Genomic DNA, 24,012 nt, shown 5'->3' on the forward strand with positions numbered 1-24,012 from the left:
AGACAGAACAGCTGTTTCAAGTTGTTTTGTTGAAACTGTTGAGGGTGTTAAATAAACACGGTAAATGCATATATATTCCCTTCTTTCTTGAGTCTCTTTGCTCATGCAAAATGAAACACAATTAATATAGATTAAAAATGAAGGATATTTAATTGTGATTAATCTAAATTAATCCACAGCAACCCTGGGATTAATCTGATTGATCTGGTATAGTGATCCCTTTGCTTTGTGTGTTTACGTGTTTGCGTGCGTGTTTGTTTGTTTGTCAGCAAGATAACTCAAAAAGTTATGGACGGATTTTCTTGAAATTTTCAGGAAATGTTGATACTGGCACAAGGAAGAAATTATTAAATTTTGGTGGTGATCGGGGGGTGGGGGGGGGCAGATCTGTCTTGGCAGAGGTCTGCGCTCTCTGAGTGCTTTTCTTGTTTAAAATCGTAATCGGTTGACGGCACTACTATAAAAACATTAAACCATACAATAAAAATTAACCTCCTGAGACCCAGAAAAGTAAACGTTTTGGCATATTTATTAACATTATTAAAAATGATTATAAACATTATTCATTTCACTTTGCCAATGTGTTTTAAAGTCATAAATTAGGTTTAAAAAAAACTAAAACCAAAAGTACAAAAGTCAACTTATCTAATCTGCACAGTTTAACAGTCAGCTAAACCTTCCTGTACACTTTGAATATTCATAAGACCAAACCAGTCTGCAGCAAACACTCATTCAACAAAAGGTAAAATGAGACCGTGGAGACACACCCAGACAGAAGTGAGACCATCTTTATCAGCACAGTTAAAGTCTCATTTACATGTGCTAACAGTAGGTTACTGGGTGGGGTCACGAGGTCCCACTCCTCTACAGTTCTTGTGAGAAGCTGGTCTGTGGAAGTCTATCTTTGAGAATCTCTTACATGATGTTTCTACCTGCTGTTACTCACAGGAGTCTATACCTGACACAAAGCTGCTCTACTGGCTCGTCTTGATTCCTGCTCTGAATGGTGTTGTGTGCTGGCTTCAGTTTGCGTTGTGTTTACAGGGAATAAAATGCCAAAAGGAAACAGGGAGTGGGAGAGGAAGCCTTTCTGAAGGTAAATGTAACTGTTTCTCCTTCTTTAACTTGTTTCTTTTATCACTGCTCATTGTGTTTTTTTTAGTTTCTCTTCATGTTGACTGTTCTGGCTTCCCACTCGTTGCTCTCGCTGTCTCTTTTGTTTCCTACCATGTGTGTGTGTCTGCCTCCCTCACCCTCTGTTCCAGTGCAGCCCATACTGTAGCAGTGACTCCACATGTGTGTTGTGTTATTAACTGGCCTTCCGATAAAACGAGCTGTTTCCTGTGTACTGCAGACCCATGAGTGGGTTGTGATTTCAGAGGCAGTCTGAGACCAAAGGCTCCTCCTGTTCCAGATGATGTGTAAATAGAGACGGGCCAAGTATGCAACACATGAGTTTCACTGCATATTTCCATACTAAATCCAAAGAAGAATAGAAGACCCAACTGATGACTGTCTGACTTTTGTTTTTCTTTTTTTTTTTTTTTATGTTTTGGCAAAGATGGATAAGGGCGTCAGGGAATCGAAGACTTTTGTGTCCACCTTTCGATTGGCCATAAAACCTCGATCTGGACATTTATGTGTCAAGGAGCAAAATGTAAACAGAGTGGATACCAGTGACAGGAAGGAACTGGGAAAGAGCAAACTGGGAATTCCATCTGCAACAGGTAAACACTGGGAATAAAGCTCAAGTTGACATACACAGCAATGATTCAGTTTTATTCCACAGTGCAGCAACTTTAACCCTTTCATGCATGAATTATGAGAACCTTAGTCAAGATTTTTTTTTCTTAAGTGTTTTTATTCCTCCTTTGGCATGAAAAAAAACCCAAAGTGATCAAGGTTTTTTTTCCATCTAGCTCCAAAAATGTCCACTCAGCTACACCATGCATTTAATTTTTGAAGCAAAGAAATGTATATATAAAACCCAATAGCAGAAACAGGGAAATTAAAACATTTTTAATACTGCTAATCTGATGTTTTCTCACATTTTAACATATTCTAATACTAGTTATCATTCACTTCATAGCGATAATATGCAACAAAAAAAAAACTTTGTTTAAAAAAAAAAAAAATTAAATACGGTCTAACAATTAACAACTGATTTACCCTAAAACATGTTACTGCAGATCAGGTTCATCAAGAACATTAAAGTTACAGTAATGGTATGAATCGCAGTGTATGGGATGATGCATAAGCATCCACTGTGTTGGCTGATATGGAACTAAAACAACAAAACCCATGAATATACAAGAGAACAGCTGGAGAATAACCATCCACTGTAGTGACCAGTATGCATGAAAGGGTTAAGCTTATAGTCAATCATTGTAAATCACCTGGAATGCATTTCCAACTGTTTAACTGTCCATCCCACTGCCTCTGTGGTGCATTTGTGTGCACAGGGAATGCAAAAGTCTATCAGGGAAACCAGGAATACTGGAATCTGTTAGACTATAAATGCAAACAAGGCTTGGTCCCCTAGAGCTACTTTTACCTTTGTGTAAATACTATTTTGTTGCTCTGTACATACAGAAAAAAAATCTATGCAATGTGTTGTTTTTATGGTGACTATGGTCCAAATTATCCTCGACCATTTCCATGTAATCTGCCACCCCTTTCACTGATTGCATTCCACTACCCACTAGTGACCACCAATGTCCCACCAGGACGTACATTCCAACACTAAAAACACACATGTGCAAACATACATATATGGTGATGAAAAAGGCTGTCGACACAATACCATATTCTCAACACTTACACTTACAGCTCTGGAAAAAAATAAGAGACCACTGCAAAATGATCACTTTCTCTGATTTGACCATTTATAGGTATGTGTTTAAATAACATGAGCATTTTTGTTTTATTCTCTAAACTACCGACAACATTTCTCCCAATTTCCAAATAAAAATATTGTTATTTAGAGCATGTAATTGCAGAACACGACACATGGTCAAAATAACAAAAGGATGCAGATGTCAGATAATGCAAAGAAAACCAGTTCATATTCATTTCTAAACAACACAATACTAATGTTCAAAAAAACATAGGAACGAATGCTTCTAGGACCCAAAAAAGAGTTTGTTGGAGGTACTCTTTGGAAAAAGGGATTCATAAAGTAGATGACAAACAAGAAGAAAGCCCTTTAAGCATTAAAATGCCTTTATTCTCATGGCATGGTGAGAATAAAGGCATTTTAATGCTTAAAGAGAGTGCCTTGGAGTTTTCTTCCTGTTTGTCAACACAATACTAATGTTGTAACTTGGGAAAAGTTCAGACATTAGTATTTAGTGGAATAACCCTGATTTTCAGTGACAGCTTTCACGTGTCTTGGCTCTCCACCATTGCTGTTGGATGACTTTATGCAGCTCCTGGCAGAGAAATTCAAGAAGCTCAGACATGTTCCGTGGCTTGTGTCCATCCATGTTCCTCCAGAAGTTTTCAAAGTGGGTTCAGGTCTGGAGATTGGGCTGGCCATGACAGGATCTTCATCTGGTGGTCCGTCATCCACACCTTTACTGACCTAGCTGAGGCCAGGAGCATTGTCCTGATAGAAGAACCAGCCCTCAGAGTTTGGGAACATTGTCAGAGCAGAAGTCCAGTAGTTTTCAATAGTTATTTTTGGATTCCAATTACTTTTGCAGTACTAATAGCACTGTTTTTGTCTATTTTAAAAAGATAGTGATGGCCACAGTAGTGGTTTTTATACTTCTCCTTCTTAAATAAGGTTCAAGGTTACTTTATTTGTACCCGTGGGTAGATTTGTTTTGCAGTCAAGTTGATTGCTTTGGCATTACAGCAAGACATACATTGAACATGTTAGACAGGTACTTGATCGAGCTTACAGACAGGACAAAAAGTGTTCAGTGTTCCACCATTCAAAAATATAGCAGCATGGAGTAGAGTAAGTAAAAGAATAAAATAAATAAATAAGATCAAATAAATAAAAACAACAAGCAATAAAATACAATAAAAACCCAGAGAAGATTAAAAACAGTCTGGGATAAAAAAAAAAAAAAACAGGATAAGAACATAAAATTTAAAATTTTGAAGTCACAATAATAATAAATAGAGAAAAGAAATAGAATAACTAACTAAAATAAGTAAAGAAAGTGCAGTGTCACTATTTCTTATTGAGCTCATTGACAGCGACAGGAACAAAGCTGTTTTTATAACGCTGTGTCCTGCACCTTGGGACTAAGAACCTCCATCCAGAGGAAAGGAGCTGGAATTCACCTCGTAAAGGATGGGAGTCATTATCAGGAGTTTAGTCAGTAGAATATGGTGTGATTTTGTTGGAATTCAACAGACACAGGAATGGAATGGCTGTCATACATGCACACATGCGGATTTCACAGGAAACTGCAATGGTCTCTTAATTTTTTCCAGAGCTGATAAACATAACTCTGCCAGAGATCAAAACAGATGAATTTCAAACAGTCGCACTGTTTTCACTTGTGTAATCTTGAACATTTGAAGTCTGAGCATCCACTTCCATGCAGTTCATCCAAGGTTCACTTACAGTTTGATCAGTTAACGGTCTGAAATGACATTTCCTCTGCAACATAATAGTCGCCAGTGATTTATGTTTTGGATTAGGAGTTCCACTGTTGGCCTGGGATGGAGAAAACACAGGTGTAGCTGCTGTAAATCAGAGGTTCACAACCGTTTTTTTGTCTGGTTTACCCCATAGTGGAATCAAATCAACTCAAGTATACCCTTACAAATCAAACAAACCAGTATTATTTGTATGACAGTACAATAATACCTCTGTTTACTCCCATAATTAGCTAACTATTGCTAATTAGCCAGCAAATGCTAGTGTCTATCAGTTACAATTCTTTAGCAGTTATCTCTCCAACCAAGCATTTACTTTTAGCTTTAGATAAATAACCTGAACAAATATGAACTACCCTGAAATGTCTTAAGAGAAGTAAGTGCAATTTTAACAATATTCTGCCTGTTATTAAATGTTTTGTGTGTTTTGTAGGTTCAGTGTGACCTGTAAGTTGTAATGCACATGAGTAAATGATAATATTATATACACTGTATATTACATTTAGTATTATATTAGAAAACATTGTTAAAATTGCAATTATTTATATTAAGACATTTCAGGTTGTTTATGTTACTCACATTTTTAAGGAAGCTTTGTAGATGCAAACATTTTCATCATGTAATTTTCCTTTATTCATCGTAATAATTTTACTGGTCCTGCCCACTTCAGATCATTTTGGGCTGTATGTGGTCCCTGAAATAAAATGAGTTTGACACCTCTGATCTAAGTTTCCCTAAATGATGTATCACCATTCATTATAGCATGTATTTACCTATATGTAATTTACAATAGTGTATGTTCATAAAATGTTAGTGTAAATTCAAAAATTGTTAAATGAAAACAGAGGAAACTGAAGAAAAAATAAAATATATTAGCAAAATACAGGGTGGAGAAGCAAAATTTACAATATTTTGAGACAGGGATTGAAAGACAGTGTATGACCAATTGGTTTATTGAAAGCCATGAGAATTTAAATCTTCAAATCATATTTTACTGCATTTCTAACGGTCTTGTTGTCTACCTCAAGTTCAATTGCCATTTTTCTCATGGATTTGGTTGGATCCTTTAGGATTTTGGATTTGAGAGCTTTAATAAAAGCTTTGGTACGTTTTTTGTTGCTTCCTCCACTTCCAGACTTTCTCGTAATAGTTTTGCTCATAGTCATTCTCTTCTTTACATTATAAACAGTCTTTATGGACACTCCAACTATTTTTGAAATCTCCTTTGGTGTGACGGGTGCATTCAGCAAATCACACACTCTTTGACGTTTGCTTTCCTGATTACTCATATGGGCAAAAGTTTCTGAAATGGTATGGATAATAGTGTTAGGTATGATTATGACATCAATATATGTTTGGTTTCAAAACAATTGACGTAGTGCCTGCTGAGAAAAAACAACTAAATGTTCATTGTAAATTTTGCTTCCCCCACCCTGTATATTAACTTACGTAACAATCTGTCTACAATCACTGTCATTTGTCACTACATTTGTCATCTATATTAAGGTTTTAACTCGTTACATATATTTTCTGACATGAATTGATAATATTGTGTGGGTCTCCCTTGAACATAAATCCCCAGAACACGCCCCCCACCTCCCCAAAGACCATTACATGGGTTTTACTGATGAATCAGTGTTGCAGAAAATGGCAGTTTCATGTTCACGATGGAGCGTCTCTATGTCCATCTGATGCAGTTGAAAAGCTAAGAAATAGCATTTTACCATAATTATATAAATATATTGATAGGATTTATAGTTCAAGAGTCATTAACCCATAAAGACCCAGTGCTACTTTTGCAGTTCCCAAATATTTTTTTTCTCTCTATTTAACCTTTCTTCAATGATTTATCACCAATTATCATAATATTATCCTCTCCATTTTGCATATTTATCAGTGAAATTAGGTATTTTCCTATATTTATTTCACTGATCATATACTTTAATCATCATGCTGAGATTGCATTTGAGAGTTATACCAAAAATAGAGAGAACTTGAGAAAAAGTGGCTTTTTCAGTAAAATCTATCATTACCTGAACATAAACCAAGTAGTTTCATCCACTGTCATTGATCCAACTCCATGGGTTTTATTGATGAATCAATACTGTAGAAGATGATGGTGATTCCACAGTCACTATGAAACCTCTGAACGTCCAAATGGGTCATATCTGATGACCATGAAAAGATGACAAACTGCATTTTACACCAATTATTTACATGTATTGATAGGATGAGTGGCTCTAAAGTTATTCAACATTTTAGATCAGCAGGTGCTTTTGGTCACTGGTGTATATTTGGGTCTTCATGGGTTAAAGAGCAGATGCTTTTGGTCTTTAAGTGTTAACTTCTTTTGTCTTTTCAGATGCCAAACCAGCATCCGTTCCTGTTGCGGAAGCGCCTCAGTTCAAAGAACCACTGCAGGATTGCACAGTCTGTGAAGGAAGTGATGCTACTTTTCAAGGAGTTATCACAGGACGTCACCCTGTGAGAGTTTCCTGGCTACACAATGGCAAGTGCTGGATTACTATACCTTGAAAACACCCTCTATCAACCAGGATATCACATCAGAATAAATCAACTATAGTTTATCCGTGAAGGTTAAGAGCGTATTGTCCTGTATTATATATGTGTCATTTCAGCAGCACGTTCCTTTGGTTTGTGTACAGTCAAATAATACCATGTGGATATCTATTGTTATCTTGGTACTTAGGTGAGAAAGTGCACTCAAGTAAGACTTCCTTCAAAAACGGTGATGCAAAACTAACTCTGACCAAGTGTTCATCTGGAGATGCTGGCACGTACACATGTGTAGCTGAAAATACTGCTGGAAAACAATCAAGCAGCGCTGCGTTACATATCACAGGTAAAACAAAAAAAACTCTCAAGTTAGAAACTGCACAAACATCAAGTAGAGCATGTCCTGCCCCGGAATGATGCATCTAAAACTGTTCTGAAATGTTGTATGTCATGAAATAGCATCTAAGGAAACATCAAGATCAAGGAGTGAGGCCACACATAAGGCTGCACCACATGAAAATAAACAACTGTGTTCAGCAACTAAAGAAGAAACAGGTCTCAGAGAAGGAAAAGACAAAGGTAGATTACAAATTGAATTACTAACTTACTCTAGTTTGTTTTAATTACCTGTTTTAATGTCATTTATTTCATTGCAAGTGGTCATGTGGGTTGTTTTTTTATTTATTTATTTTTTTTTATCTCTCTATGTTTTGTTTTATTTAGTTTTACCTCTTAATGGTGGGTGGGAAGGGATAATGGTTTATTATGGTTCATTCATAGAAGCCGTTCAGGTTTAGATTAAAACTGTTGTTCTCAGTATGCAATATATAAAGACAACTACCTATTACTTTTCAACCAGACCCCCTGAAACATTATACATGTCAGGTATTGCTATTTGTGTACAAAAATCCAATAAAAAGATTTATAATAATAATTAAAAAAAAAAAATCATGTAAATCAGTAGAAAATACTTAAACAAGCTACAATATTAGACAAATATAACTGTACAAAGCATGCGTTGCAGAAATGTGACAGTTTAACTCAGTCCAAATGTTAAATGTTGAAAATTGTTTCCTGCAGCTTCTATTCTGTGATTGCAGTGTGTGTTTGTCCTTGCAACCGAACATGACTGCTTGTGTGTGATTGGTTAGATCCCTCTTAAAACTACCTATTATAGCCCACACCTGTAAATCCACCCACTTCTCCAGTCTCCACAGGTATCACAGACAGCCACCTTCAAACAAAAGGCTCAACTAGCAGAGGTGAGTGGGTGGAGAGCTTGTGAAAGACTTCTGATGAGTTTTACTGCATTTAACTTATGATAATCCTTGAAATCTATTAACTAGCCCCGCCTGTGCTCTCCTCAGGTCCTCCTGTGGAGTTTCTAGATCCTCCTGAGCTGGTGGAGGTTCGAGTGGGAGAAGAGGCCCGGATACACTGTGAGTTCAGCAGCAGTTCTGACCCTGTGGCCTCCTGTTGGATTTACAACAGAGACAAGGTAAGGATATTCTAATCCCAGAGGCTGGTTTGTGTCGTTTGACTCATTGCTTGACAGGCCTTAAGTACGTGTTTTAACCCATGAAGACCCAGTGCTGCTTTTGTGGCCATTCCCAAATGAATTTTTCTCTGTATTGAATCTTTCTTAAGTGATTTATCACCATTTATTATAATATTATTCTCAGTTTTTTTTGTTTTTTTTGTTTTTTTCAGGAAAAATATGGTTTTTTTTCCCATATTTTTTTCACTGATCATGTAAATGTTTATCAAAGCTCAGATTGAAATTTAGGGTTACTAGTTGGAGAAAAAATGATTAGACCATCAAAAGTCATCAAAAACAATGGTTATGTAATCAAGTACTAACTCCTGTGTGTATCATGTGACTAAAACAGACAGAAAAGAAAACATGGAATGCCTAAAAGCACTGCTTTTGGCAGTACAATGCCATAGATATTGATGTAAGAACTGAAGTGATTTTGGTTATTATCAAAAAAAACACACTGCAAAAATCAAACTCTTACCAAGTGTATTTTTCTCATTTCTAGTCAAAATATCTCATCACCCTTAAAATAAGACATAATCACCTAAAGAGTAACTTTTCAGTGAGATATAAGAACTTACTGTTAGACAATAGATCTTGAAAATCCTGTTTCAAGAAATCTTACCAAGATACTTCTCACTTGTTCCATTGGCAGATTTTTTTTTTTTTTTTGCTTGAATTAAGCAAAAAATCTTGAATCAACCAAAAATACTTTGCCAATGGAACAAGTGAAAATTATCTTGTTAAGATTTCTTGAAATAAGATTTTCAAGATCTATTGTCTAAAAATAAGTTATTATATCTCACTGAAAAGTTACTCTTTAGGTGATTATGTCTTTTAAGTGTGATGAGATATTTTGACTAGAAATGAGAAAAATACACTTTGTAAGATTTTGATTTTTGCATTGCATGGAAAATGGCTAGATATCAGCTCTGAAATTAAACTCTTATGAGCTATTTTTGTTGTTATCACTATATTTGTCCAAGCAAAGGTACCTTTATTTATACCAGTTAAGTTGAAGAAAACAAGGGTGGTCAAATAATTTTTTTCCACAACTGTATATCAGAAACAGACAAAACTGGAGAAAAAGTGACTTTTTCTGTGAAATATATCATGAACTGAACATAAAACAAGTGTCTCCATCCACTGTCATTGAGCCAACTCCATGGGTTTTACTGGTGAATCAATGTTATAGAAGATGACTGTTTCCACATTCACTATGGAGACTCAACATCCAAATGGGTCACATCTGATGACCATGAAAAGATAACCAACTGCATTTTACACCAATTATTTCCATGTATTTATAGGATTAATGGATCAACGGGTATTAAACATTTTACATAACTAGATTTGGTCGCTAGTGGATGTTTGGGTTTTTATGGGTTTGCACTTAATCGCTGATGTCTGTTTGCTCATGCTTTTTTTTCTACTTCCCAGGTTGTATCAGGAGGGAAGAGGGTTTCTGTCACTGGCAGTAAGACACAGAGCACTGTGGTGATCTCCAAAGCTTGTCCAGACGACAAAGGCTCGTACACTATTGTTGTACGAAACCAAAGAGGCTCCGCTCACCACACAGTTTCCCTCAGTGTCATAGGTGAGACTCACATTAGTCTGCTGTACATATTCAGATCCAGTTGTCCCCTAGATGTATGCGCAGATGCTGAACATACACCAAAAATGTATTCAGTTGATTTTTATTTTTATTTTAATTGATTCCAGTTTAATTAAAATTATTTTTGTTGCTTAAAATTTAGATTAGTTTCACATGGACATAATAGTAGCATTGGAACTGCAAAATACAATATGAAGAAATAGCAGATGCCCTGTTATTAAATGCTAGTGCCAAAAGGGCAATTTACAACAACTGTCCACGGGAGACATTTCATTTAAAAACAAAAAACAAAAAAAAGAAAGAAAAAGACAATAGATACAAATATAATACAGGAAATGAAAAGCACAAACTGTAAGAAAATATCACACATAAGAACAAAGTGGTTTCTGTTTCAGTCATAATTTCACACTTCCATTAAAACCATTAAAATTGTGTTTTTTCAACTCAGCTGATGAACCTTTAACTCCTTTAACAGAGAAGACTGATTGTCCAAGAGAGGTTTTAATATCAGGTTCAGTTTTTAAGTTTATTTGGTAAATTGTTTTTGGTTTTTACCCCTCAGCCAACTACTGGGGTATTGTAATCATTTTGTCGTCTGTCTGTCTGTCCATTCAACGACATAATCGCATTATCTGAAGAATGCATTGTGATATCTGCACCAAATTTATACCGTGGATGTGTTTTGGCATGTTGAAAATAGGTGACCTTGACCTACTTTTTCAAGGTCAAATGGCCTTGTGCAGTTATAATATGAGTATTTTCAAATATAAATATGTATGTAATAAGTTTTGCAACAAAGGCAATCGAATCTAAATTATAGGGCAGTAACTTTCAACAGAATCTTACACTATATTTGGCTGAGGGGGATTAAAAGTGTGCAGCATGTTATGTTTATTTTCAGTGTTTTGGTCTTTTTCTAACATGAGGCAAGACTCACAAAGCTAAGAAAATACATTGTTATTTAAAAACTCAACTAAATACCACATTTTAAGAACTATACAGGGTGGGGAAGCAAAATTTACTATGAACATTTAGTTGTTTTTTCTCAGCAGGCACTACGTCAATTGTTTTGAAACCAAACATATATTGATGTCATAATCATACCTAACACTATTATCCATACCTTTTCAGAAACTTTTGCTCATATGAGTAATCAGGAAAGCAAACGTCAAAGAGTGTGTGATTTGCTGAATGCACTCGTCACACCAAAGGAGATTTCAAAAATAGTTGGATTGTCCATAAAGACTGTTTATAATGTAACGAAGAGAATGACTATGAGCAAAACTATTACGAGAAAGTCTGGAAGTGGAGGAAGCAACAAAAAACGTACCAAAGCTTTTATTAAAGCTCTCAAATCCAAAATCCTAAAGGATCCAACCAAATCCATGAGAAAAATGGCAATTGAACTTGAGGTAGACAACAAGACCGTTAGAAATGCAGTAAAATATGATTTGAAGTTAAAATCTTACACAAGAACACCAAAACACTTGTTGACAACAGCAACAAATCCAACTTTAGCAATTTTTGGGAATCATGTTTATGGCCGCCTTCTAGCCCAGATCTAAACCCTCTGGATTATGCTATTTGGAGCGTTTTAGAACATGCTACCAATAGAACATCACACAACAATGTCGACTTTCTTAAAGATACTATTAAAGAAGAATGGGAGAAGTTGTCACCCGAATATTTGAGGAACACTTGCGCAAGTTTCAGGAAGCGTGTGAAGGCAGTTATTGAGAAAGAAGGAGGACACATAGAATAAAAACACTTTCTATTATGTAAATTTTCTTGTGGCAAATAAATTCTCATGACTTTCAATAAACTAATTGGTCATACACTGTCTTTCAATCCCTGCCTCAAAATATTGTAAATTTTGCTTCCCCACTCTGTACTTGCTTAGGACAGATGGACACATGCCCAAACCTAAGCTTTTCAAAGATGTGTCAGTCAGTGTGTGTTACTTGGCTTATGTATGAAATATATTAACAAATATGGAAACGAAAGATATGTTACACTTTTATTTAGGTAGTTTTTGCAAATCCTGATCTTAATTTTTATTTCAGTAAAGAACAATATTCACACTTGGCATTCATTATTTTTATTATATTATAACACTTGCATGTTCCAATGACTTTGATGAATGAAGTTTCTTATATCAGTTTGTTCATTCCTCCTCAGATCGTCCAGACCCCCCAGCGTCTCATCCTGTTGTCTCCCAGTTATCCGCTCAGTCCCTGGTCTTGTCCTGGACGGGTCCCAGCTACGACGGGGGTACAGCTGTTCTGGGTTACATAGTGGAGCTCAGACAAGAAGGCCTGAACCAGTCCGGGACGTGGACTGAGGTGGCGAGCCGCTGTAAGAGCACCTCCCATCGGGTCTCTTCAGGACTAGAACCACAGGGGCAGTACCGCTTCCGGGTCCGGGCCTACAACTCTGCAGGGGTCAGCGAACCAAGCAAAGAGTCTAACTGTGTCAAGATGGCAACTACAAGTATGGGATGTGTTGGATTTGTAAAATGTTTCAAAGAGAGAATCCAGGATGAAATGGCATTAATTTTGTTAATTGTTAGGAGACCTGGACTTTTCAGAAAACCTTTATTTGTTTTTCAGAGGAACAAAAGGAAGACCCCAAGTCTTATGTCACAGTGACCATAGACACCAAAAACAAAGTCAAGGACCACTACAACAAACACGAAAAGCTGGGAGTGTAAGCATGCATTTAATATTTTACACTAACCTTTAACCTTATGGTACAGTCTTTTAAAAAAACAAATGAAGACCTTCTTGTTTAGACGAGTTTTTATTTAGGGGTGAGTTTTAATCACTATTTGCTTTCATGTTTTTACAGTCGTGGAAAAAATTATTAGACCATCAAAAGTCATCAAAAACAATGGTTATGCAATCAAATATTAACTCCTGGGTGTATCATGGCACAGCACTGTTTTTGTCAATACAATGCCATAGATATTGATGTAAGAACTGAAGTGATTTTGGTTATTATCAAGAAAACATGGAAAATGGCTAGATATCAGCTCTGAAATTAAACTCTTATGAGCTATTTTTGTTGTTATCATTATATTTGTCCAAACAAATGTACCTTTAGTTGTACCAGGCATTAAAATGAACAAGAAATTGAAGAAAACAAAGGTGGTCTAATAATTTTTCTGCGGCTGTGTGTGTGTGTTTTTGTTTTATTTTACTTCTGATTTTATTGTAAAGTACTTTGTGAATTCTTTCTGCAATGAGTGCTATTTAAATACTTTTTATTATCGTTATTACATATTTGAAAATGTGATGCAGATGGTTGGCAAGTTAGAGTGGGAGTGGTCTGTTCTAGCATGAGAAGTCATTGAATGGTTTAATGTTGTCAAACGTACAATTCACAGGCTAAAACCAGCCCCCCCATAGGTTCCAGTCTGGCCCATGGGATGAATTTGCGAAGTGGAAAAATTACATTGAAGCCATATTAAGCTTGTTACTAAATGCATAGTATCTTTGTAGATCCACTGAGATCTATAATGCAGATGTCTATTTTTCTCCTGAGACCCAGTAGGGGAATAGAGTTTCACAGCTTTAAAAAAAAAGTATCTGAGAAAACTGTTGCATCATACTCTTTCGAATCAAGGCAGTTATTTAACATAAAGAAACCAAACCTTTTACTTTCTTTGGTCTGAGGAGGATAATTGATAAGTTGAGGCATCATAATATCAAAATTGCACATGTTGTTCTTGAGAAATTTCTGTTTTTTCATGTTCAAAGGAAAGTTTTTTTTTTTTTAAGTATAGACATTTTTACAATTTGATTTTACTGTTATTTTATAGATTTTTATGCTATTATTTTAACCCATAATGACCCAAACAGCCACCAACAACCAAAATCGAGTGGTCTAAAATGTTTTATAACTTCTGATCCACTAATCCTATCAATACATGTAAATAATTGGTGTAAAATGCAGTTTATCATCATTTCATGGTCATTAGATATGACCCACTTAGAGGTTCAGAGGCTTTGTAGTGAACATGGAATCACCGTCATCTTCTACAACATCGATTCGCCAGTAAAACTCATGGAGTTGAATCAATGACAGTGGTTGGAGACGCTTGTTTTATGTTCAGTTAATAATATCTTCACTGAAAAAGTCCCTTTTTCTTCAGTTTTCTCTGTTTCTGATATAATAACCCTAAACTTTAATCTGAACTTTTATGAACATCCATATGATCAGAGAATTAAATATAGGAAAATACCTGATTTTAACTGAAAAAAAAACACGAAATTCAGAGGACAATATTGTAATGAATGGAGATAAATCACTCAAGAACGGTTAAATGGAGAGAAAAATTAATTTGGGAACTGACACAAACATAACACTGGGTCTTTATGGATTAATAGTCCTGCCCACTTGAGATCAAATTGTCAAATACAAGTCTGTGTGTGTGTGTCCCCTGAACTAAAATGAGTTTGACACCCCTGGTTAAATGAGTGTGAAAATGGCATGAATGATCCCTCCATTGAAGCTTCTGGACATTGTTAGAAAGTCCTCTCCACTGTCATCTTCAGAACATAAAATGAGGGAATAACTTGCAGAATTATGTCACAGACATTAGAATCACTGCCAAAATGTACTGAGGCTGCAAGTGATGCCCCAACGCTTTACTAACACACCTTTTTAGGCTGGTTTTTCTTTTAATTTGTCACCTATTAGTAAATTGTGATAGTAAACTCTAATCTAATTTGCTTTGGTTCAACATTTTCAGTGGGAAGTTTGGGCAGGTGTTCCGGCTGTCGCACAAAGAGACTGGCCAAGTGTGTGCAGGGAAGTTCTACCGAGCCCGAACCTCCAAGGAAAGGTCAGCAGCCCTGAAAGAGATCGAAATAATGAACTCTCTCCACCACCCTAAGCTGGTCCAGTGTCTGGCTGCGTATGCTGCGCGCTCTGAGACTGTTATGGTCATGGAATAGTAAGTAACTGAAGTACAGAAGGTGTTATGATTTAGATCATTTAACACATAAAGACCCAAACATCTACTGTTTAATACCTACTGATCCACTAATCCTATCAATACATGTAAATAATTGGTGTAAAATGCAGTTTGTCATCTTTTCATGGTCATCAGATATGACCCATTTGGACGTTCAGAGGCTCCGTATTTACCGTAGAAACACTATCATCTTCTACAACATTGATTCACTGGTAAAACCTGTTGAGTTTGATCAATGACAGTGGATGGAGACACTTGTTTTATGTTCAGCTATTGATATATTTGACTGAAAAAGTCACTTTTTCTTCACAGGGTTTGTATGGGTGCTTTAAATCCTTGAAAATGCTTGAATTTCTATGTTTTGTTTTCAAGGTCTGAAACGTGCTTGAATTTTAGTTTAAGTGCTTGAAAATGCTTATTATAACCCCATGATGTGATTTTATCTGATTTTATCTATTTATTTTTAATATTAATTCTGCCAGGTTAGATGATATGCCAAAGCTACTTACAGAGAGGTGATACATTTTGAAAAATAAAACCTTGTGACAAAACAGAAAATTAGCAGGTGTTCTCAGGTCGACTCCAGGTGTATTTTTGTCCTAATCTTTGGCTCTTTTTTTTTTTCCTAAACTTTCTGCTATTATGAAACATAATTTTAGATGTTTATAGCATAATACAATATACATCATTGTGATAAAAAGTGAAAAAATTATGAGCATTCCTGTAGCTATGTATTTTACCCCAGCAAAGGTGGGTGATGTGCTGGAAAATTTTAAAATAACCCTTAAAAGTGCTTGAATTTGACCTTGAAAAATGTGTACGAACCTTGTTCTTCAGTTTTCTCTGTTTCTGATATAATAACCCTCAAATTTAATCTGAGCATTTTTGAACACCTACATGGTCAGTAAATTATAGGAAAATACCATAATTTATACTGACAAAATGCAGAAGATATTATAATAAATGGTGATAAATCACTTAAGAAAGGTTAAATGTAGAAAAAATTTCATTTGGGAACTGACACAAAAGTAGCACTGGGTCTTTATGGGTTAATATGTCTTCCATCTGTGTACACCAGAGTATAAAACGGTGTATCTGTCCGCCCAGTATTGCCGGTGGGGAGCTCTTTGAACGCATTGTGGATGAAAACTTTGAGCACACGGAGCTCACCAGTGCCCGCTACATGCAGCAGATCCTGGAGGGTATGCAGTATGTTCACAAGCAGAACATAGTCCACCTGGACCTCAAGCCTGAGAACATCGTCTGTGTGGACACAGCTGGTACAAAGATCAAAATCATTGACTTTGGTCTCGCCAGTAAACTAGGTAAGCGTCAATGATTTGAATTTATGGAATCAGAATAAAGCAGAAATTCTCTCAAATGCAAATCTTTACTGTTTTTAATGCTACAGAGTGAAGTGTTTATTTAAAGAATAACTTTGAAAACCCTGTATAGTTGGAACCAAGTTAGCAGTCATTTATCATATTTTATGTTGACACTTCAGCAGGGACTTAAAATAAGTAGTTATTTTTAAGACATGCTATTCATAACTAAAGATAAAATCTTACATGCCAACAGTTCCATTATGCAATTACTGCAAACGCCTAAAATAGACAGTGACGTCACTTTGACTGAATAGCTGGAGCAAAGCCTGTGAATTCAGACAGAAAACTTCAATCATCCAACACACTGCTTTTCCAGACTGGGTGGTCTATTTAGACATGACTGGAGCCACACTGGGATCAACCAATACAAACAAATGCAAAATATTTACATGAACCAGCCATAAATAGGCGACTGTGTTTCTTGCTGTTATGCTGTTCTTCAGATGGTAAACCACTGATGGTCATGCATGGGACACCAGAGTTTGTGGCACCTGAAGTGATCAGTTATGAACCTGTGGGGCTGGAGACTGACATGTGGAGCATCGGAGTCATCTGTTTCATATTGTAAGTCACATCATGGCTGAAAGGTTGTGAACTCAGATCAGGCGTCCATCTGAGAGGGAAAATTTTCCAGCTAAATCACTAATGGGACTGAATTGGGTCTTACTTTTATGAATTTTAATCTATTCATCAGCAAAATGGATATTATCAAGATTGAAACCAGTTGAATCCAAGCCCAGATATTAGCAGATTTGGCACCCCCTGCTGGTAGTCTTTCAGTGTCACCGTAGTTTATTTATTCCATATATAGTCTTTTCATGACTACATTCAACTAAATCCACCAGGAAGGTATCATTTGGGAGTCATTCTAAAAGAAAATGTTTAAGAATAACCTTTCCATCCATCATATCCTCTAGATGTTTGAGTAAATGTATCTTATATTTTTAAACCCCAGGCTCAGCGGAGAGTCTCCGTTCCAGGGAAACAGTGATGCTGAGACTTTTGCTCTTGTCACTGCTGCCAAATATGAGTTTGATCCAGAAAGTTTTGAGGACATCTCTGATCAAGCTAAGGACTTCATTAGCTCCTTGTTGAAGAAAGATCGGAGGTTGGTGGTTGTAACTTGAAGACAGGAACACTGATGCTTTGACACAATGCTGTGCATTTTAAAGATGGAGTAGGCAGTTACTTTAGTGTCCGCTCAGATCTGAGGGGTCATTGAGGTCATATTAATACTAGACGGTCTACTGCAGCTTTGAGTACAGATTTTTCAAACTAATTACCTGTGAGAACCAGTTAAAAGTAAATTAAATGAAGGTAAACTGACTCTCTTCATATTAGTAATGTCTCATCAGGGCTGTTTGTAGCTTCGTGGGGGCCCTAAGCAAGATGCAGTTTGGGGGGGGGGGGGGGGGGGGGGGGGGTGCATGGTTTGTCAAACTACAATGAAGATATTCCTAAACTCTTTAGATCACAGGTGTGTGTCAAACATGCGAACCGGGGGCCAAATCCAGCCCGCCAAAGGGTTCAATCCGGCCCCTGGGATGAATTTGTGAAATGCAAAAATGACACTGAAGATATTAACAATCAAAGATGTTAAAATCATTTTAGGTCAATTCAATCTACAGTGGATCAGGCCTGTAAAATAGTATTATAACAACCTATAAATAATGAAAACTCTAATTTTTTTCTCTTTGGTTTAGTGTAAAAAAAAAAAGTAAAATTACACAATAATATTTACAGACTAGCCTTTTACAAAAAAACCCAAAAAAACAAAAAACATGAATAACCTGAAATCTCTTAAGAGAAGTATGCGGAATTTTAATAATATTCTGCCTGTAAGTTAATGTTTTGTGTATTTGTTGATCCACTGTGACCTCTAAGTTGTGATTCACATGTATAAATGATAAACTAAGGCATAATATTGTTAACATTGCAATTATTTTTCTGAAGAATTTGCAGGTTGTTCATATTGGTTCATGTAATGTTGGAGTACAATTCGTAGATGTAAACATTTTCATTATGGAATTTTCCTTTTTTCACTCAAAAGTTCTTATCCTATTATTTATATTATTTTACTGGTCCGGCCCACTTTCTGTCATATTAGGCTATATGTGGGCCCTGAACTAAAATGAGTTTGACACCCCTGCTTTAGATGGTCTACTAAGATGCCACAATCTATTACACTTCATGAGCAAAACAAGCTACAGTTAAAATTAAACATCTTAAGTTGAGCCACTCAGGCAAGTTAAACTGATAATAAACTATAATACAAGGAAAACGACAATCTTCTATACATCAATAAATAAAACAGATTTTGCGTGTTTACAAAAAGTGTTTACTTTAAACCGCTGAGATAACTTCTTTTTGCTGCCATTATGGTGTTTGTTTTGTTTAAAACTCTTGCTAACAGGAATGATAGGTGGGTCAAGTCATTCCCATCATACCTGTCGGCGGTCCACTATGTCACTAACTGTGTGACAGTGGGGTCCAACAAATATGACCTAATAATGTCACAAAAACACCAGCCACAGCTTATCATTGCATTTTATTTTATTTATATCCTACGTTTATTTTTTTTTAAGTATATATGGGATGTAATAAACACATGAGATAGCTACAGATAAAGACAGGACATTTAAATTTTCCTCAGATGAGGCTGAACATGCAGCTTTGGGGACCTTAAACATTTGCCTAGTTCACATATAGCAGGGGTGCCCAATCCTGGTCCTTGAGGGCTGGTATCCTGCATGTTTTAGATGCATCTCTCTTCCAACACACCTGATTCAAATGGTAAGCCTATCATCAAGCTCTGCAGAAGCCTGATAATGACCGTCATGTGTGCTGGAAGAGGGAAACATCTAAAACATGCAGGATACCAGCCCTCGAGGACCAGGATTGGACACCACTGGCATATAGAAAGAAACGGCCCTATGTCTCATTCTATACATGCTGCAAAATCATTCCTTATGCTTAGGAGCTTCTGCATCATGTTGCATAACTGCATCACAGAGGACTCCCTGCTGGCATCATTTGACAGCCTTTGCTTCTCTGTTTTAACTTTTCAACTCTAGATGCCGTTTGTCATGTACCGAGGCCCTTTTCCACCCCTGGATGGCCTCTTTTACCCCTCTGACTCGCAGGTCTACCAAGTCTCTCAGCAAGCAGAAAATGCGACGCTTCCTAGCCAAGCGCAAGTGGAAGGTAATGCAGCAAGAATTGCTGATAGTCCAACATTTAACGTTTTCCTTATCATTACTTCTCTGTGATGACCTTCACAATCATTGTTCTATATAGACCTGAAGCTTGGTTGTGAGTGTGGTTTGTCATCCAGTGGTATTTGACCTTTAAACTTGTAGAAAACTGGCAAGGCTGTTCTGGCCCTACAGCGAATGGCTAACCTCTCCAACAGGCCAGACTCTCCTGGCAGCTCCTCAGAGGGTAAGCGAGATAAAGATGCACACACGCATACACACACACACACACACACACACACACGCACACACACATACACACTAGCCTCCTCTCCTAAAGCCACACACATATGGCAGATGACTCACAGTTTCAGATTGTCACTTCATGTTTACCCCTTTGTGATCAGTAGAGCCTTGTTTCTGTTTTATTCATCATCATCATCATCATCCTCTCTCTCATCCAGAGCCAGGCTGGAGCCAAGAGGCAGAAGAGGCCATCCAGTCTCTGGACAAGCAGCTTCAGAGAGAACCCCGCTTCCAGCAGGCCCTGAAAGACACCACCCTTCCCAGAGGAGCCACTGCTCAGCTAACATGCCTCATCAGCGGTACGGTGATTATAGTGGCGTTGCACTTGATTAAATACTGCCACTCAATAGTCAAGGGCAGAGCAAACACTCTGACTTGTGTTGTTGTGGTAGTGTAGAGTTCATAGTATCAAAACTTGTTCTTTGTTTTTTTTAATTTCAGTCTATATTTATTTAAAAACACCTTAACACCAACTATCCCAAATTTGTATCCATTACGAAATCAGCCGAAATAGCATATGTACAGTATTCCCCCATGTTGGTTGGACCATATTTAGAACATATCTAGTCAAGGCATCGACAAAACCATCGCCATCCCCGAGACTGGAAAATCTGTCATTACTTTTTCCATTCCTATTGACCATTACACCAGTTGCATCCAAATTTCCATCTATTTTAAGTGCTTTAGTCAAATTGACAATTTCCACTTAACCCTATAATGCCAAATGTACCATATTTGATACATGAGTTTTGAAGTTTTGAACAAATACATGGATAATCCACCAGGGGGGAGGAATTTGTTCACCAGAGGCCTTTCCAGTGACACTACAAGACTGTCATTAATGAGGAGGGAGGCAGAACTTTGCCATTTCTGAAAAGGAATTACCAATTTGTTAGACATGTTTTTGTTTGTTCAAAAATATTTGGCATTGAGACCTGATGTATCAAATATGATACAAAATTGAAACTCATATATGGAAATTGATATTTGAAGAACAATTTTTTTTGGTTGTTCAGAAGGACCAATAAAGGCTCCAGTTCAAAGAACTGGAATTTTCTGTCAATGATTTAATGGTTCAGGCTTTACAGGGTTAATTTAGCATCTACCTGAAAGCAAAAACATGTAAGTTATTTATTTATTTTTTATATTTATACTTGTGTATATAACTTCAGGAGTTAATATAATTGATTTTTAATAGAAAAACAGTGGTTGAAAAATTTGGGTCATAGTGGCATGGGATTTGCATAGAATGAAGAATATCAGTATTTATATCAATATATACTTTTTCCCCCCCGTAATCACCTTTTTATTTAACTGTTACACTTACCCGAACTCAAAAGGTTCAGAAGCGTTAACATCCAAACTTTCTGCATGAATGTGTTAACTTTTTGTTTTACAAAAATAAAAGCCTTTATTGTCTATATTTCACCCATCTATGGAGCAGTGGGCTGCCACTGGAGGCAACTGGCGACCAACTCCAGATCTGTGGCAGTACCTTGATCAGGGCTTTGACAGGAGAACTAACCTAGCATACATGTTTTTAATAGAATCAGACACATCTCAAAGCTAATGGTATCTGGTGTTTCACACTTTTGTTATTGTCAAAGAGTAGAAGGGAGGCATGGAGGAGCTCAGGCATACTGACCCAAATCTCATCTACAGAGAAATGTTCCTGCCTTCACATGCTATGGGAATTATGGTGAAGACTAGTTACGAACTGGAAAATTGAACATGAACACCCCCTCACGTTGTATTTTCCACAACTGGGGAAAAAATGTTGATCCACAAGCTGAAAATAACCTTTGACCTTTTCAACATGGCAGAGAGTAACGAGGGATTCATGGCAAAAGATAAACAACGCATTTATTAACGTTCTGCTGCTGTTAGGTCTTGCAAATTTATAGCAAGTTGCAAAGAAAAAAAATTACATGGTGCATCTTGATAGAATACACTACAGCCTCTCATGTCAAATTGTTGTCAAAAAAGTTATGTTTTATGATTGTTAATGACTGAATAGCATTAATTTTACTAACATATTTTAATACAGTGAAATTTAATAAAAACCATTCATTCATAACTTGAGTTTAAAAGGAATGTTTTCACCCTAGGTTATCCAAACGTGGACGTAAAGTGGCTTCAGAATGAGAAGGAAGTGTCTGAGTCGTCCAGAGTAACCATGGAGCAAAATGAGGATGGATTCTGTTCTCTGGTTCTGGCTGATTTATCGCCTTCTGACTCTGGAGTTTATAAGTGCAGAGCCAGCAACAAGCTGGGGGAAGCAATGTGCTCTGCCAAACTGACAGTGAAGATGTAAAAGAACAGAGCTGTGGATTAAAACCAGTGAAGGAAAATCACAAGTGTTGGATCTGCTTTAAAGGGACTTTTAAGGAATCATTTGCTGAGGCTTAGACAGATGTGATACCAAGGATGGACAGTCATTCACCGCCTCACAAACAGCTGCTTTCACATAATTTCAAGGCAAAAAGTTTGTTTTGTCATCTTCTACCACTGAGTGGATAATAAGGTTTGGATAGCTCTTTGTTTCACGTCACATTAAGTGTGTTTAAGCCTGTTTGTGTTTTACATCAGGTCAGTCTTCAGTGTTATACTGACATCGGTTGAAAATCATTCACAAAATCTATCACTGTAAATGTTTATTTCTAAACTGTCACTATTTTAAAGGCACTGACATTAAAATGCATTTTAACAATCTTTGCTGAAGGGTGTTTGGATATTTTTCATATGATTCAGTAACGTCATATACATGTTTTTGATAATTGGGTCAGTCCATCTCAGATTAACCAAAACAATGGCATTTTTAAACCTCACCACCTCCAATTTTTGACATTTTACATATAAGTAATTCATAGCCAGAAAAGCTGAAATTTCACATTTTAACACTGTCACTGAATGGATCTCTGAAGGAATGGGCATGTCAGCTTCTACATAGTATTGCATGAAAATAAAAAAGAAAACCCCTCCATTTTTTTTAATATGTTGTAGTTGATACATAGGGCTACATTTTTCATACTGGTATCAAAGAGGTCAGTAGTGTCCCACAGTGTCAGTTTCAAGGTCAAAATATATATCAAAAGGTCATCCAACTCAAAAGTCCCCAAATGTACAAAACAATACTAAATTTAGATTCCTTATGGTCTCCCCTTAACAGAAATACCTTGCTTTTTAAAATCAGACATGTGGTTGCTGAGTTACAGCAATTTGAAATTTGGCCTTTTTTGCAAAAAAGTGAAAAAAAAAAATTGAAATTGCAATATCTCAAAATTGGAAGAAAAGAGGTTTAACTCATTTGGTGAACTGAGAAGGACTGACCCAGTTGGGGGTTGAGGGCATCATGGGTGGGGAAAAACAAAAAAAAAAAAAAAAAAAAATTGGTCCATGTGGTCAACTCCCTTTCTCTAAATGAGGAAAGGCAAGCCATGAGTTGAAAACATTTAATTTGAGAACATTCCACTGAATCTGCAGAGGAGACATGTAAGACAACAAAATTAGACACTTGAACTTTCTCTGTATTACCAGGTGACACCAGACACAACTTTAACCCATAATGACCCAAAAATCTACCATTGACCAAAAGCATCCACTGATCTAAACTGTTTAATCACTGTTGACCCACTAATCCTATCAATACATGTAAATAATTGGTGTAAAATACAGTTTGCCATCTTTTCATGATCATCAGATATGACCCATTTGTACGTTCAGAGGCTCCGTAGTGAACGTGGAAACAGTCATCTTCTACAACACTGACTAATCATTAAAATCCCTGGAGTTTAATAAATGAGTGAACGGAGACACTTGTTTTATTTTTAGTTATTGATATATTTGCTAAAGTTTTTCAGTTT

At 36.5% G+C, this 24,012-nt stretch overlaps 1 protein-coding gene across 3 annotated transcripts; it reads left to right on the forward strand.

The window, feature by feature from the left end:
- The first annotated feature begins 870 nt into the window (after nt 1–870).
- Nucleotides 871–22,861, forward strand: LOC115410730 (myosin light chain kinase, smooth muscle-like). Of its 3 annotated transcripts, none has more exons than XM_030122508.1 (19): nt 871–1,096; nt 1,355–1,440; nt 1,562–1,727; nt 6,980–7,126; nt 7,328–7,480; nt 7,594–7,713; nt 8,343–8,396; nt 8,502–8,632; nt 10,112–10,268; nt 12,465–12,776; nt 12,896–12,992; nt 15,040–15,243; nt 16,372–16,589; nt 17,093–17,213; nt 17,605–17,757; nt 19,724–19,853; nt 20,009–20,090; nt 20,308–20,448; nt 22,258–22,861. In XM_030122508.1, the coding sequence occupies exons 3-19, from the start codon at nt 1,562–1,564 to the stop codon at nt 22,461–22,463; spliced, it is 2,592 nt and encodes an 863-aa protein (XP_029978368.1). In that variant the 5' UTR covers nt 871–1,096; nt 1,355–1,440; the 3' UTR covers nt 22,464–22,861. The 3 variants fall into 3 exon arrangements, with proteins under 3 accessions (XP_029978368.1, XP_029978369.1, XP_029978370.1); XM_030122509.1 differs by having other exon boundaries at nt 1,380–1,440; XM_030122510.1 differs by lacking the exons at nt 871–1,096; nt 1,355–1,440 and having other exon boundaries at nt 1,456–1,727.
- Nucleotides 22,862–24,012: the final 1,151 nt, after the last annotated feature.

This window comes from Sphaeramia orbicularis, chromosome 19 (genome assembly GCF_902148855.1).
Source record: "Sphaeramia orbicularis chromosome 19, fSphaOr1.1, whole genome shotgun sequence".
Lineage (NCBI taxonomy): Eukaryota > Metazoa > Chordata > Actinopteri > Kurtiformes > Apogonidae > Sphaeramia > Sphaeramia orbicularis.